This window comes from Vidua chalybeata, chromosome 1, assembly GCF_026979565.1.
Source record: "Vidua chalybeata isolate OUT-0048 chromosome 1, bVidCha1 merged haplotype, whole genome shotgun sequence".
NCBI classification, from domain to species: domain Eukaryota; kingdom Metazoa; phylum Chordata; class Aves; order Passeriformes; family Viduidae; genus Vidua; species Vidua chalybeata.
In genome coordinates, this window is record NC_071530.1 from 14,423,886 (window position 1) to 14,440,159 (window position 16,274).

The window sequence follows — 16,274 nt, forward strand, 5'->3', positions numbered from 1 at the left end:
TGTTTTTTTGGTTTTGGGGTTCTTTTTAAAACTGTATTCAAGTTTTTGTTGGAAAATGATGCCTGCCTATTTTTAATGTATTCTAAGTGTGGCTGAAGAGAGATTGTGGTCAATTTGTACAAGAGAAGGACTTAGTATTCTCTTACCAAATGCAGAGTTTGTGCCAGTAAGGCTGTGTATAACCTCAAAAATTGTGTTCATCACTGGCAATACAGCTTTATTTTCTGAAATACTTGACTAGTTAATCCACTAATGCATTATCTCACCATTTGTGCTGCAAATTATACTCTGTTTGCTAGTAAGACTGTACTTTTCCTTCTTTTTTGTCAATATTGAAAGGAACTGAAAAATCTGATACCAAAATCAGCAGTGGGAACATTGTCTTCAAATTCCAGCAATGTGATTCAGCTGATCATTGATGCATACAATGTAAGTTCAGATTTTTTGTGTTAATTTTTCTTGCTCCTAAGTTTTTCAAGCAGAGACTCTAAGGTGGATTAGTTGGTGTTCTACACTATAAGCGCACTCCATTGCTGTAAAACCATACTAAATATTAAGCCTCTATGGCAGTAAGAGGTTAGATGAGTAAAAAGATACCCTCCTAAAGTCATTTAAAATGACATTACAAGGAAAACTTACCATCCACGTTTTCCCTTTCAAAAAACAAAATTCACAACCAAGACCCACACTGTTCCTTCAGCTTCTCCACTTTTACCTTCTTTCCAAGTGTTAGCAAAGAAGGCCATTTAGCTGGCTTTGGCCCCACAATATTTTCTTCATTGCTACATTGTGTGTAAATGAGCCTCACTTCTCCTTTGGAGTACGTGGGGTAAATGAGTGCCTCCAACATCTGTGGAGACCTGTCCTGACCTTGTAACAAGTTCAGACATGGGAAGGAATCACCACAGCCTGACTTCGGGCAGCCCTGGGCTGGTGTTTCTCAGCACATTGGAACTTCAGTAATTCTGTGGGGTTGGTGCTTAGACTGGGCATAGCTGTATAATGTCTGTTCTTCAACAGAACACTTCTGCAACTCAGTTTGAAATTAGGTAATAACTGTTGTTTCAGTCCCTTTCTTCAGAGGTTATCCTGGAAAATACTAAGCTACCAAAAGGAGTGACAATCAGTTACAAGTCTTTCTGCAAGAATGGAGTGAATGACACACAAGAAGATGGAAGGAAGTGTTCTAACATTTCAATTGGAGATGAGGTAACTCACAGTATACTCACAGTGCTGCTGCTCAAATACAAAATGCACTTAAAATGTCCAACACAGCATTTCTTTTTAATAGTACAGACAAAACTTGTAGTAACATGACACTCCATTTTTCTTTTTTTGCAGGTTAGATTTGAGATTAATATAACAGCTAATGAATGTCCAAAGAAAGAACAAAATGAAACAATTAAAATTAAACCACTGGGATTCACTGAAGAAGTTGAAATTAATCTCCAGTTCATCTGTGAGTGTCAGTGTCAGAGTGAAGGAGAACCTAATAGTCCAGCCTGCCATGCAGGAAATGGAACATTTGAATGTGGTGCGTGCAGGTAAATAAATAGAAAATTTCTTTATTTTTGCAAAAAAGAAATATGAGCAAGATCTTTGTTTCCTTAATTAGGGTTTACTTGTGTTTACTAATATTTTTATTTTTTTTTTTTGTGTGAAAGAGCAAGAATTGCTGTTACAGGCCTGTTTCTTTTAGGATACTCTGAAATACTGCCATATCTCTGCAAATAATCCCTATGCTTAAATGTTGATCATTAGAACAGCATTATTATAGGAGTCAGAATTCAAATTTGGCCTTGAGTCAGTACTTTAAAGGATATAGATCAGTTTCTTTTTAAATCAAGAGAGCAGATTTTCCCATATATGTGTAGAAAAACTTCTTATACTTGATGTCACTGTCACTGGTGTCCACTTGGTTTCACGTGGGCGAGAACAGGTCTGTGGGTAAGCACAGCCTTTTGTTTTTGTAAATGCAGCAGTTTCCCAATGATCTGTTGTCTCTGGTGGACAACATGTAACAGTCTGTCAATTACTGATGGGAACAAAGAGCAACTTCCATTTGCTCATCTATATCTTACCCTTGGCTGATCCCTGAAGATCTCAGTTTGGCAGCTCTGAAGATCATCTATTCTCCTTAATTGCTGTTCATAGGAAACCTTTTCATTGAAATACAACAGCAGTTACAGGGAACAGTTGCTGTCACTTGAGAAAAAAATTATTGTTCTGTCACATGAGAGAGGGATTAATAATGTTTATGTGACAATTTAGTTAGAGGGGGTGACACACATCTCTCACCTGGTATAAGAGGTAAGATAATCAGCATAAAAGCAACTTAGTCCAGTTTGCTCCAGTGCCTTCAAGAACTAGTACATAGGGGTCAGCTGGAAACCTCATTTGAGGTTTAAGTTGGAGCATCTCAATATTGAGAGAGTAGTCACTTTTACTCCTGTTCTTTGTGCTATTCTTGTGGCCTTTTTTTGTGTGACTTTCAATTAAGGTTTTCAGTCGTGTTTTTACCTTGCAGATGCAATGAAGGACGTATTGGAAGACTATGTGAATGTAGCACAGATGAAGTAAATAGTGAGGATATGGATGCTTACTGCAGGAGGGAGAACAGCACAGAAATCTGCAGTAACAATGGAGAATGCATTTGTGGACAATGTGTGTGCAAGAAAAGGGAGAACACCAATGAGGTGTATTCTGGCAAATACTGTGAATGTGACAACTTCAACTGTGATCGATCAAATGGTTTAATCTGTGGAGGTGAGAAATGCTTTAGCTTTCTGCAGGCAAAGCTGGTCAGCAGTTCACAAGTCTGTCTTCTCTACCCAGCAGAGTGGGGATACTTAGCTAAAAGATCAAAGCCACTTTATAATAGAGATAAGGATTCTCACAGGTTTAATGATTACAAGCACTTGTCTATTAATAAAACAGCCCTCTGAACTTATAGTCTGTTAATGCACATTTCACCTTCCTTGAATCACAGCTCCAAGAAGGGTGTAATGTGAACTTGACTTCTGCTGTTTATTGCAGAATTACTCTCAGGTATTACAATAAAGAAGGCTGAGACAACTGTCCTGAGATTGTAATGTTAAACTAGCTCAGTGTAACCACTGTGTCAATAGAAAGAGAGAATGCTCTCAGCTTACTTGTAATTGTGAGTGCTTGACAGGGTAACAGTGAGATGCTTGACACTGTTCTGAAAGGTAAGTGAAGATGAGAATGTGCAAGATCCAGAAAAACACCTGAAGCACTTGAAGCAAGGTTTTGATGATAGTTAATTCCTGAAATCAAAAGCAATTTAAAAAACCATTCAGCAGCCAGTGTCTAAATTATTTTGTTGCTTTGCATGTGAGAGTATCTGGTAGGAGTGTAACTACTACCTCAGTGTTTTCTGTGATGCAAAAATAAAACAGAGAAGCCACTAAGCTCTAACTGAGTGATGAGAATACCTCAGTTGTCTGATTTGGTCAGAGTCCACTATTGCTCCACAAAGATGGATGTAATGGTGATGTTCCAGAATACACGGTGAAAGGAAAGTGTTGACTGAAACATTTCATTCATTGGAGAAGGAGGGGTGTACCCAAAGATCTTTCCTTTTCATCCAGATCAGTATAAAGGCATCGTGTTTCTTGTGCAGAGAGTGTAAGGAGCATGAAGTTGGGTTGGGTGTGTGAGGTCAGAAGTACAGCAGCTGAACGTTGGTGTCCTGTGGAGCCAAAGCTGTTTCATTTTTCTGTGTTTTGAATACTCAGTGCACTCCTCATCTTTTTAAGTCTTGCTTTATACATTTGTATAGTGATAGATATGAAGACAGGAGCGGTCTATTTAGCTATAGCAGTCTGTATCTGTCTGTATTTTCATATAGTGGTCAGTGCATACAAGATTGTGAACTGAAGCTCTCCACCCAGGGGATATGGTCATCACATTATACTATTCTTGATCTGATATTCCTGAGTCTTGTTGTTTTGTTTATGAAAGGAAATCCAAATGGAAAAGGGACAAATGCCTGCAAGTAGTCTTCCAAGGAACTAAAATTTATTTTGTACCTCTTAATTCATTAGAGTCTTCATTATGTCTTCACCATGGTTTCTTTTTCTTTTATCTGCCCTGAGGTGGTGAACATTTATTTCTCACTGTCACAGATTTTTTCATATTAGACTTGATTTCATTGCAATACCTCTTCACTGCACAGGAAACGGGATCTGCAAGTGCAGAGTGTGCGAGTGTTTCCCCAACTTCACTGGCAGCGCCTGCGATTGTTCTTTGGATACTACACCATGTATGGCATCTAATGGGCAGATTTGCAATGGAAGAGGAATCTGTGAATGTGGCACCTGTAACTGTACAGATCCCAAATTCCAAGGCCCCACGTGTGAAATGTGTCAGACTTGCCTCGGTGTCTGTGCAGAGCACAAGTACGTACCCAGAAAGCCAAGTCCCAGCTTCTGTGCATTTTGAGTTTGTGATACGTGAGGATTTTTAAAACAAAGCTTTTGATAGTTAAAACTTCAGCTAAGATATTTGGTTAAAAGAAATACTCCCAAAATTACTAACTTGACAGTCAAAAACTAAATCTAGACCTCTGTGGGCCAGTGAAATTTGCATCCTTCCCTTTGAAAATCCAGGTTTTTAGAAACCTAGCATTTTCTGCATGAAAACTTTGAAATATGTTTAGGATTAGTGGCTAATAGATTCCTGTGCAACTCACTTTCTGATGAGAAAAAAGTTTGGTCTTTTTAGTATAAAAATCCTGTTCAATCTGCTTTTTTCAATGAATTATTCAGTGACACCCCACTGTAAAGCTCGTCACTGAGTTTGTTCTTTTTAACCTGTGTGTGTTCCACTGTAAGTGCCCTGTTCTTACAGTGCCTTGTCTGAGAGTATTCATTTCCCAGGTAGAGGTGTTGAAAAAGTTTGGGTTTTTTTCTGTCCTTAAAACCCGTGGGTCATACAGGAAAAGAGGAGTTTATGAAAAGGGCTTTTGTTAATCTCAAGGTATATAAATGTTCTGTCTGGTACAAAGCCATGTCTTTATTTTTTTTCCTAACCTTTATGGCAAAAGGGTTGGTTTACTTGGGCTGTTTCCCCGATATTTTCTCCATAACATTTCTTGAGTTTAAATGCTAGAAATCTTCCATGAACACATTCAAAAGCACTGCCTCTGTTTTGTTCTTGCCCAGGGACTGTGTTCAGTGCAGAGCTTTCGATAAGGGAGAGAAGAAGGAGACGTGTTCCCAGGAATGTATGCACTTCAACATGACGCGCGTGGACAGCCGGGACAAGCTGCCGCAGCCCGGCCAGCCCGACCCCCTGTCCCACTGCAAAGAGAAGGATGTTGATGACTGCTGGTTCTACTTCACTTATTCTGTCAACTCAAACGGTGAAGCCAATGTCCACGTGGTGGAGACCCCAGGTAGGAACATGATGTTGCCTGTTCCTCCTTTGTTGTTAATTTGTGGTTGTTGGGTGCTACAAAGTACCTCTGGTTGATTTGGGCGAGTTAAATGCATTCAGAAGCAGGTGCCTGTTACTCAAGTACAGTTGTGCATGTCTGAGTGGCTTTAGAAAAAACATCCCTAAATCTAGATTTTTCAAACCCTTGGGCTGATAGAAACATATTCTATTTTTTAAAAACAAAAGGTAAATCAGATTTGTTGAAACATTTCCTGTTTGCATTTGATGTACTCTCTACTTTTTCCTGTAGCAAGTCCTATTTAGATAAATTTTTTTTTTTTTTTTACTAGGCTTCTGCTACAGGTAATGAACAATGGTGTCTGTGGGGTTTTGTTCCTTTTTTTCTTTTCCTTTTCTTAATAATTTGGGATCAGTCTACATAAAATTGTGTACTATGCTGCAAACTGCTTGAATTTTTTTATGCTGAAAACCTTTGCTTTTACTTGACTGTGGTACCTTCAGTAATAGATCCCAAAATAATTTTGTTTAGTTAATCCCTAATAGATCAATCTTCTGATAGAAAAAAAAAGTGAGAACAATTCTATAACTCAATCAGTAATTTACCATTTATTTACCAAGAGTATTGTTAGTTTGAATCACTGGATATTGCATCTAACAGTGCAGAATTTATGGTTCTGTATATTAGCAGTTTGTGGTCTCCTGATTTTTAAAAGCCTGATAGAAAATGCACACCTTAGAGACAGAATTTATCATTTTGATGATCATGACTTTACACAGTCCAGTGGCTAGTGGCTCTTAGAAATAAATACTGCTTGAATTCAGAATGCTTTAAATTCTGTACAAAAATAGTCCACAGTATAGAGGAGCGACTTGAGCTCTATCTCCTAGGACAAGCCATACATGCCCTATGCTTTTGGGGCCTGAACTTTTCATGTACAAACTTCTGCTGCTTTGGGTCAGCATTTGGGTGAATCAAGCCCATCGTGCATGAGGAGGCACCTTAATTTGTGCCATACAAGTGCTGAAGGAACAAGCTCTGGCCAGCTCTGGACACTTGTTCCTTACTGGCTCCCAAGGAATTCCTGTCGTGTCCCTTCCCACTATCCTCACTCTTGCAGAGGCAGCTATGAAGATAGGGAGTCTGCAGTGGGGGGAAGCTGTGTTCTATCCACAGTTTTCTATTGCAGAGGACTTGCATTAATTTGCTTCGGACTCCTTCAGTCTGTGCACTGAGCTCTGCAAAAGCCTTTCTGCAGTTTGTGATTATTGGGAATTTTGTGTTAATAGTGGAGTTGGATTTTAATTTGGAGGATTATTATTTCTGTGTCAGCCACTTTAAATTGTCTTGCATCTCATCACATTCTACAGCTTCCTCGTGAGAAGAGGAGGGGCACACACTGATCTCTCTGGTGACCAGTGACAGGACATGAGGGAATGGCCTGAAGTTGTGTCAGGGAAGGTTTAGGCTGAATATTAGGAAAAGGTTCTTCACCCAGAGAGTGGCTGGGAGCAGGAACAGGCTCTCCAGGGCAGTGGTCACAGCACCGAGCCTGACAGAGCTCAAGAAGTGTTTGGACAATGCTCTCAGGCACAGTCTGTGACTCCTGGGGCTGCCCTGTCCAGGGGCAGGAGTTGGACTCAGTGATCCTTGTGGGTCCCTTCCAGCTCAGGATATTCTGTTTCTGTGGGGGGGGGCCTCTTCTGCTGGTTGGCATTTGTGCTCCAGCTGCCACAGCTTTGACTTGGAGCTCTTGCATGTTTAAATACAGTTGCCAGTTATTTTAATACTGTAAATAATTAGCTTAAGGGGTTAACAGTGTATAGAGTTTATCATCAGAACAGGTTGCTCTGTTGCTAAGATCAAACACAAATTAGAAGGATAAAAATAAGCTGGAATGTTACAGGATATACATATTCCAAAAATTCTGTTATTTGAAAGAAAAGTAGTATTGGCATATCTGATGTTCAAAATACTGGCTTCAGTACAAAATCAAACATTAATAACTTCTGGATATGCATTACCTTTACAATTTTGTAAAATCATGTTTCCCTTGCTTTGTTCCCCAGAGTGCCCCAGCGGTCCTGACATCATTCCCATTGTAGCCGGTGTGGTTGCTGGAATTGTTCTTATTGGACTTGCATTATTATTGATTTGGAAACTACTAATGATCATTCATGACAGAAGAGAATTTGCTAAATTTGAAAAGGAGAAGATGAATGCCAAGTGGGATACGGTGAGTCAAGAAGCTTTGCTATATATAAAAGCTGCACTAGTGGAGGAAAAACAGAAGATTTTTGTTCATGTGCTTTAAAGTGTTTCAGATTCTAACCAGTCCTCTAGAAGTATTCCTTGAGGCAGAAAACAGTAGTTAGTAACTCAGGTTTAAGTAACATTTCAGAGAGGAAATGTGATGGTGACAGAACAGTTCAGCTTTGCAGTTCTACCAAGCTTTACAGCATATGATTAAAACGTTTATTACAAAGATGAGTCATTTCTGTGGAAAGCAAAGAAGAAAATTTTGCACTCATTGAGGAAATCTTATAAATACTCGCACAGGGTTAGTTGGGAGTCTTCCATAAAGTCACAAAATCATGGCTGGTGCTGGTTTGTTGAAATCTTCCCAGTTCTTAGTCAACAGAGAAATGTGCAAGAAAAACAAGCCTGTGGTCTATCGGCTTCCATAGACTCCGGAATCGCTGCCTCTGGGCAATGTCAGGAGTCTGCTAATCAAGAGCCCCTTCACTACAGCTCTGTAGAAGTCAATGCCCTCATGTGCTTGATGAGAAAATATATTTTTAAAAAATTGTCCTAGGAAGCCTTTTTGATTTATTCAAGAAAATTGATTAATCTTGTACTGGGGGAAAAAAAAAATTACTAACACTTTATATATAGCATGATTTTTTTTCAGTGATAGTTGAGAATGTTGCTTTTTTTTTTTTTTCCTGTTGAATTATTCGACATTGACCATTTCTTTTACTTCAGCAAGAAAATCCAATATACAAGAGCCCTATTAACAATTTCAAGAATCCAAACTATGGACGTAAAGCTGGTCTCTAAGTCTCAGTTTGTATCTCCTTTCATTTTCTTTCCTTTTTTTCCCCTTTGCATGTCACTTCAAACTCACTGTGTGTCACAGTCAGTTAATCACAGTTTGAGTCTTGCTCAGTGTATTTACTGCTGCTTTGATTGTGGGGTTTTCAAGAATGCAGCTTGAAAATTTTTAACTGGTTTTGAAAGCGAGACTGCTTACTTACTAATACTGCCAGTACTGGCTTAAACTATTCTACAAGTAATTTTAATTTTTTTTTCTTGATGTGTGGATACATAATAGAACAGCTGCTAGGATTGAAGAATATTTTTGGATTGTAGAGAGACACACAGGAGATGCTTTGTCTTCTGTTTCTTCAAATCAGCAGTCAGTTTGCTTAAAATCAATATTTTTGCTAAGCTAGATGAGGTACTCCTAAAATATCCCAGCCTATAAATATCACTGTTTTTATTAGAATAGCTACATGCTATGTATGACATGCTAATGCTAATATATACATGCTAATGCAGAGTAGCATTACTTTTTTTTGTAAACTGCTTTGGTTTATTAAACTAGTCTAGACCTAGTCTGTAATTAAAGTATGAAATGCATACCCTAGTAATTTTATAATTAAATATGCATCCTATTTTTTTCATCCTTATTTCTATTGAAACTGGCACTATCACAGTCCTTATAACCTAGCCAGCTTTAGGTTGTTCATAGATATGGAACATTAACAGGACAGGAGGAAATATCCTTGTCCCCTCTAGAAGTATTTTTCACTCAGTTTCTTACTCCCTCTAAATTAAATTCAACCTGAGCACCTCATTGGATTTGAGCTGCTGAGTTCAGTTCTCTTCACACCCAACACACCAGAAGTAACAAAGTGTCCAGGAGAGGAAGTCAATGAAGCCCAAGTGATGAGTTGATACCTTCTGCAGACTCTCAGATTGCCCTTCCATGAGTGCTCAAGGTGTTCTCCTTCCCTGGGACTCCCAGCTGCTGGGGAAGGAGGGAAAGGGAGGCTGAGATGGGGAATGGATGCCAGAAGAGCATTAAGATAAAGTAGTGCAGAGATGAGACTGGAGGGAGAGGAATGAAGAAGTTGTGAAAGTAGCACATCCATTAAACGTCCATGGAGTTTTTTTTCAGAAGCCAGTGGAAGGGAAGTGTCTGTATTTGTCTGCTGTCTCCCTTTTTGAGTGTTGCATTCAAAAGATTTTGTAAAGGAAAAATAAGGGGAGAAAGCAGAAACTGAGAGTATTTAAGCTCTTACTTGCTCTTACTGTGACAACAGTTCCAAATACTCTGTGTAGCATTCCGAGCCCTTCCCAATGAAATAAACTTTCCTTTTCTCTTCGCAAACATTTCACTTTGCAGCGTGTCCAAAATGGATTGTAAACAACATTCCTTTTGCCTGCTACATCAACCACATTCACCTCCTTTTCATTTTTCCTCCCAGAGCCAATTATTCTGGGGAGGAAATTGAGTTTTTGGCCCTTTCTAACACTTCACATACTCCATCTAGTTAGGTCTCTGTTACCTGTTCTTCTGCCATTCACCTAATTGTGTACTTTCTGTTGCATGCAGGACAAGCGCCTAACAAACCATACGGTGTGTAACTTCCATTCTGTGTTCTTGTTCTCTATCCTGTGACTCTTCAGGATGTAATGTTTGGTGCTGCCATTTCTCCTCAAAATGTGTTCCCTGCAAAAAGCTTTCCTCTGGTGTAAATGGAGGAATTGACTTCTGCCTTTTTGGTTCGCTCAGATGTGAAGGTTAAAAATGTAAAAGGATGTGGTTTGGGTTTTTTTAAACATGACTTTATAATTTTTGTTATTCATAGAAATATTAGAAGTCTGGGGAGAGAGGGAGGTGGGTCTATTCTTATGGACCATCAAAAAGGAGGAGGTCAGAATTGTCAAAGTAGGTGAGCCATGAGATGTAAAACAAGATCCTGCTTTTCCCAATAGCTAAGATTTTCTGGTGGTTTTACATTATTGCCATAGCCTCTCATTTAGATGGGAAGTTGCCTTGTAATGTCAAGGTAGGAAAGTCATCTGAAATCCCATTATATGAAAACCACACCGTAGTGGATTCCCTCCAGGTGTGTGCATACACAAATTAACTTTGTGCAGTTTGTGTGACCCTTCCCTCTCTCAAACAGAGTTCTGTTTGCCCAGGTTCTACCCCAATCAGCCATAAAAGTTTTGGTGCAATCATGCTTGTAACAAGTCTAAGGATAAATTTCTTCTGGACTGAAAAGCTGCATCACAAATTTAAAATGCAAAGCTGCTGTCTGTAGTGAATGCCATTACCACTCCTGCGTGGGGATAGCTTGTGCATTGCTAAGCATCTTCAAACAGAGTCCAAATTCAATCATCTTGAATTCCTCAAGTGATAAACACATTTATATTAGATACTAAGTCTGTAGTAATTTGGTTAGCCTTATTAGCAGCTATTAGTTAAAACAAAAAAAAAAAAAAAACCACAAATAATTAAAAGTTCTCAAAATCACAGGAACTTGTTCTTCTCCTGACTTGGATTTTGTGCTGTAATTTATCTTGTTGCTGAACGATGGACGTGCTCTGGGTGTGGGAGCCGAGATGCCTTTCATGTAAATCCCTTTCCTGTAAATTCTGCGCTCAGTGGGCGCTGGTTCGTGGCCCAAGGATGGATGGATGGGGTTGGCGGTGCCCTCTGGCGGCCGCCCGGGCTCCTGAGAAACAGCGCTGGGGGAGCAGCGGGGGCTGCAGGAGTCGCAGCCAGCTCTTGAACAACGTGGGCATGAGCTTTAACTCTGTTTCTTACAGTGACTTAGGTCTTAAACCCACTGTGGAGGTAATGTCAGTGACTGTTGAAACACTGAGCCCCTGGAGCAAAAAGAATAAGAAGGTTAATTGAACACAGAACTATTCTGTGTAATAGTTTTATCTTTATGCGACACTGGACTGAACTGTTGTCCTCTGAACAGCCAGTCTAGGTGAAGTGAATAGTTGCAAGTGAATATTGTTGAAAGTGAATAGTTGCAAGTGAATATTGTTGCAAGAACATAGCTCTTTTTTCTCGGTTGAAGGTACTTTTTAAAAGTACCTCCGTCTTTATTTTGCTCAGTATTTCACTGAGTCTTGTTTGTAGTTACTGTTTGTTAATTTTAATTTTGGTTTAAGTGTGCAAGGAGTTTTCAGTTGTAGGGGCATGTGGCAAATGTGTTTTCCCTAACTCTGCATGCTTAAACCAGTGTATTCTCTGCAGTCCATGAAGAAAAGGGTGCATTTAAAATCATGCTATTTGTCTAAGACAGCAAGTTTGGAATCCCATGTTTTAGTGGCCAATTAAAAAACTGAAATGTTTCTAATGTCTGAAAATGTATACCCTCTGCCAGCTGTGAGGGGCCCTGAGCAAGGGAAGCATCATGTTGGATTAGTGGATATTTATTTTAATGCAGAGCTGTCTGCAGGAGAGCACCCAAGGCAGGGTGGTTGGGGTGGGGCTGGAACAGGCAGGGCTTTACCAGAAGAGAGCAGGGAAGGAGCCTGCAGATCCGTCAGGTGCCTGTGTTGCAATTAGAGGCAGTAGAGCCTCAGGAGCTATTTAGCTGATCAAATGTCAGGTTGGGTTAAGCTGAAGAATTGTGAATATTGACTAAATCTCCATTATTTGTAATGAGAGCTGAGACACTGACCTGACATGGGGAGACAGCTAGTCAAGTGCTTTATCCAGTGACCTAAATCCCACTGCATGCTTCTGGGAAGTGCAAGTGCAAGGGAAGGCAGGATAGAGTTTCAATATCCTTACAGGGCTTATGCTAAATCAAGACCATGAAAACTTCAATTCTGACTTCTCTTCAAAAAGCAGTATAGTAGAAGACTTGCAATCCTGTTATTCAAATTGTGTTTTAAACCTGATTTCAGATTCAAATTAGTTGCATGAGTAGCACCTAGCAAATTTCTAAGTTTTAGTCCTTACCTTTAGACCCATTCCTGGCTATCTGGTAGAAGTTATCTCTTTTACAACTAGAAGATGTGAATGTATACTCCCTGTCTGTGCTGGGGGGAGTCTGTTCTGTAAAATGTTGGAGGCTAACAGCACAAACATTACATAATGCCTTGCCATGGAGGAGCTGTACAATAACTTCTACTCTGCATATGATGCAGCCTCTTATGCTTACAGACTTCCTCTGCATAATAAACTTTATATTTTTAAGAATTCTCCATTAAAACTTGTCGAGGAAATAAGCAATGTACATTGCCAAGAACTTTGAGGCATAAAGAGATATTCAGTACCAGATTAAATCCCTCATTCCTGCATGTTTTACCTGTTTCATTTGCATGTTACTATTGCAAATCTTTTGCTAAAAATATGGGGGAAGGTCATAATTTTGCATTGATTAATTAGTCTGTCTGAGATCTAGCCACATCACATGATTATGTGAAATAATTATCCATTACTTAAAATTTTAAAAAACCCATCCAAATGCTACTCCTCATCCCTTCCCAGACCAGTAGGTGATACACTTCTAATCCAGACAGCATTTGCCTGGGAACTGATAGAAGGGGGAAGGGACTTTGGCTGTTACACTGTATTTGTGAAGTACAGCCAGCACTGAACTCCCAGCTCCTCCTTCCCCTCTGTCCAGGTGACATTGACTCAGATCTTGAGAAGACTGAACAGAGAACTTTGACTTCCATTGTCTGGCAATCCAGGTTCTGGCTGGACAGGTCTCTTGGATCTAGGCGAGACTGGATGTGCCTCCTTGCTCTTTGCATGTTAGAGAAGCTGGCTGTGAGGGGAAAAACCCTTTTTCTGTGAAAGGAACCATGAGAGCAGCTGCAGGGTCTCCCTCAGCAGCAGCCACTGTTGTTGGGGTAGAGCAGTTACTCGTCCTGTGCTGGGCCTGGCAAACAGAAGGCAGCAAACTTCCCAGGAACCACGATGAGAAAATTTCACACCAGCTGAGGTTCTTGCTTGCCTTTAGCACATTCTGTGGTATTCCTAGCTGTTTTTTCCAGGTTTGTGACCCTGAAAAATAGACACCTGATGTTTGTGCATCCTTTAATTGAGTGTAGGAAAAATTGGTTTAACCTGAAATATTGTAAATAGAGTTGAATTAATATGGTTGTATAGCCCATCTCAGATTGGGGTGGGGGGAACTCTGAAGGGACTGAGATTCCATCACTGCTGCTGAAGGCTGGATACAGCCCTGGCCAGAGCAGCACTCGAGCTGACATCTGCACTGAGCTGAATTTTCTCAGGAATCAGTTGTGCATGCACAGAAGAGCTTCATGCTGGCAGACAACATTCATTTAGGCTGAGGTTCAGGCTGTGCTAAGAGCTCAGAGCTGCAGCTCCAGGATGTTCTAGCAGTGGTCCTTTCTCCTGTGAAGATTTATCTCTTAATATTGAGTTCAAGCTGTTCATCTGAGGTGTGCAAGGATGTCATAAATGGAGTAAGATTTACTGAGATAGAAGGAAACCCGGGAAAAAAAGGAAGCTTAAAATAAGCTTAATTTATGGGTTTTTAAATCTTCAGCAAGAGAGATGTAATTGTTCTGTAGGCTTGTCTCATATCAGTAGAAATAATTTTTTTATTACAGCATCTGCACCAGTACAAAAGTTTCTTTGTTTTATCTGTACATTTTGCCCTTATGGGGGTTGGGGAGACCTGCAGGAATCAAATGAGAATGACAAGTACTGAATGTTCACTGTAAATATTGACTGTGTATTAGCAAAATACTAGAAGTCTTTCCATGTTGTTTCTAGAATTCAATTACAATGTAAGATAAGCTATTTAAATGTTTATTATAGCAGAATGTGGTCTGTGGTCAGTCCTGGGTGTCAAACAATGTTGTTTACAGTTCTGTTCTTCTCTATAAGATGCCTTGGGCTGCAGAGCCCTGGGTGATGGCTCAGCCCTGAGATGAGCCTGCGAGGTTCAGCTGCCTCCAAGGAATTCTGTGCTGCCAATGGAACAGGAGCCTGCTAACCCTTTGCTTTATTTATTAGCTGTGCATGCCTTTGTTCAAGTTGCTAGTAGGAAAACTAGTTTGACTTAAGCTGTTTGTGTGTACAAACAAAGTATTAATGGGTAATTTCTTACACTAGTTTTTATGCTTCTTGCAAACACATATCTTTTTACATATCTTTAAATGCTAATATATTTTTTTTTCTTTTTCCAGGGTGAAAATCCTATTTACAAGAGTGCAGTGACAACTGTGGTCAATCCTAAATATGAGGGAAAATGAACACTGCTTGTATAACTTCACAACACTGTATGCAGTATAGCAACTTTTGTAGTCACAATAAGATAGATTTAGGGCAAACTGCAGTGATTTTACTAATTCATTACATATAGGTTTGTTTTCCTATGTGAAAATGTACCATATGTAATATTTTTAATTTTTTTTTTTTTTTTTTTTTTTTTTTCGCAAATAAGAGTAATTGGTGCCAGAGGTTGGACAAAAAAAAACTTGAGACTGTGTAACCTAGTCAGCCCAGGTCACATGGTGCCTTTTTGACCTTTCCCATTCCCATGCTGTGAATTCAGGTCTTGTGCAGGGCGTGATGCTGCATGGCAGGACTGGGGGGGAAGGGGTTAAAGCAATCAGCATGAGGGCTCTGCCTAGCCATTTAGTATTAAAGTTTTTAGCTTTACAGGGAGATCAGGGCTTGAGTTTGCAGATGTAATTAAACTCATGTAGCATGGAGCTGGTGGTTAATTGGTCTTTGACTTGCTAGATGTATGATTAAGTATTTGGTAAGTTGAGTAAGCTGGAGGGGAGCAGTGTAAAAGACTGAAAAGCGTGTGCATACTTACCTTTGATTTTCAAGTTGCATATTGCCAGGTTATGGTTAAAATGAAAAGTTTTGAGAAGAATGTTAAGAAGGAAAAAATAGCTTTAAAACATGTGCCATTACTGAAGAAGTTGCTGACTGGTAACTTACTTAGTTTTTCTTTGTAAATTCAAGCCCTGGGTGGCAGTATCATGAAGTACCTTACCAAGACATCCTCAGATCACCTAAGGGCCTTATGTGATGCTGTGTCTTTATTCTGTCATGTTTCTTTGCTTTCAAGCCTGGTGCTTTGTCACCTTCTAATCTTTTTAATGTATTTGGTTGCGATTCTTTTTGTAATATTTTTGTATCAACACAAGGTGTTTTTTTTTCTTTTTTTTTTTTTGAGCAGTCTTAGCTGTAAATTTGCCTTTACCCCATAGCTAAGATTGCGTAGTTTCTCATGTGACAAGTCACACATCATTCTTGACATGTGCCATGTATATTTGCCTCTGACCATTCAAACTGCATCATAGTCATATTCTTGTTTTAAGTGCCTTTTTATTTTAACAGATGTTCACTTTTTACAGTGCTATTACTGAAGTTATTTATTAAATAAAAGTACCTTAAAATACTTGATCTCGTCTCTTTATCTTGTAGAAGTTGATACTATTCAAAAAACCTGAGAATTGTGTCTCTGCAAGGTAATAATTGTAATAATACCAAACTTGCCCTGAAAGGAGTTAATGTCACACAGGAAGCTGACCTTTAGGAACACTGTCCCCTATTCAGTATTACCAGTGCTCCCAAATTAGGCCAATATTTAATTACATGTGCATTAACCTGGTTGTGTCCACTCATTATGTTACATGTTCTGCAGTTTCCTTAACAAGTCTGGTTTCAAAATGCTTTTGTGGATCGGCAGGCTGCTTTTCCACAGAGATGCTGAAGGCTTTGAATTTAAGTGGCCCATTAAGAGAGCTTTTCTAAACCCTTGTCTGAACTGGGTTTCCAGTAGAGGCTTCCAGGCAGATGGAAGCTGCTTAATAT

General features: G+C 39.5%; 1 protein-coding gene across 1 annotated transcript in view; it reads left to right on the forward strand.

Moving 5' to 3' along the window:
* The window catches only part of ITGB1 (integrin subunit beta 1), a 43,144-nt gene extending 27,286 nt beyond the window's left edge, over window positions 1–15,858 (forward strand). The window contains exons 9-16 of the mRNA XM_053952646.1: window positions 340–429; window positions 1,069–1,209; window positions 1,342–1,544; window positions 2,528–2,766; window positions 4,199–4,421; window positions 5,187–5,419; window positions 7,489–7,655; window positions 14,630–15,858. Of these exons, the coding sequence (XP_053808621.1) occupies window positions 340–429; window positions 1,069–1,209; window positions 1,342–1,544; window positions 2,528–2,766; window positions 4,199–4,421; window positions 5,187–5,419; window positions 7,489–7,655; window positions 14,630–14,695 (1,362 nt within the window). The 3' untranslated portion in view covers window positions 14,696–15,858. The remainder of the gene's footprint in view (window positions 1–339; window positions 430–1,068; window positions 1,210–1,341; window positions 1,545–2,527; window positions 2,767–4,198; window positions 4,422–5,186; window positions 5,420–7,488; window positions 7,656–14,629) is intronic.
* Window positions 15,859–16,274: the final 416 nt, after the last annotated feature.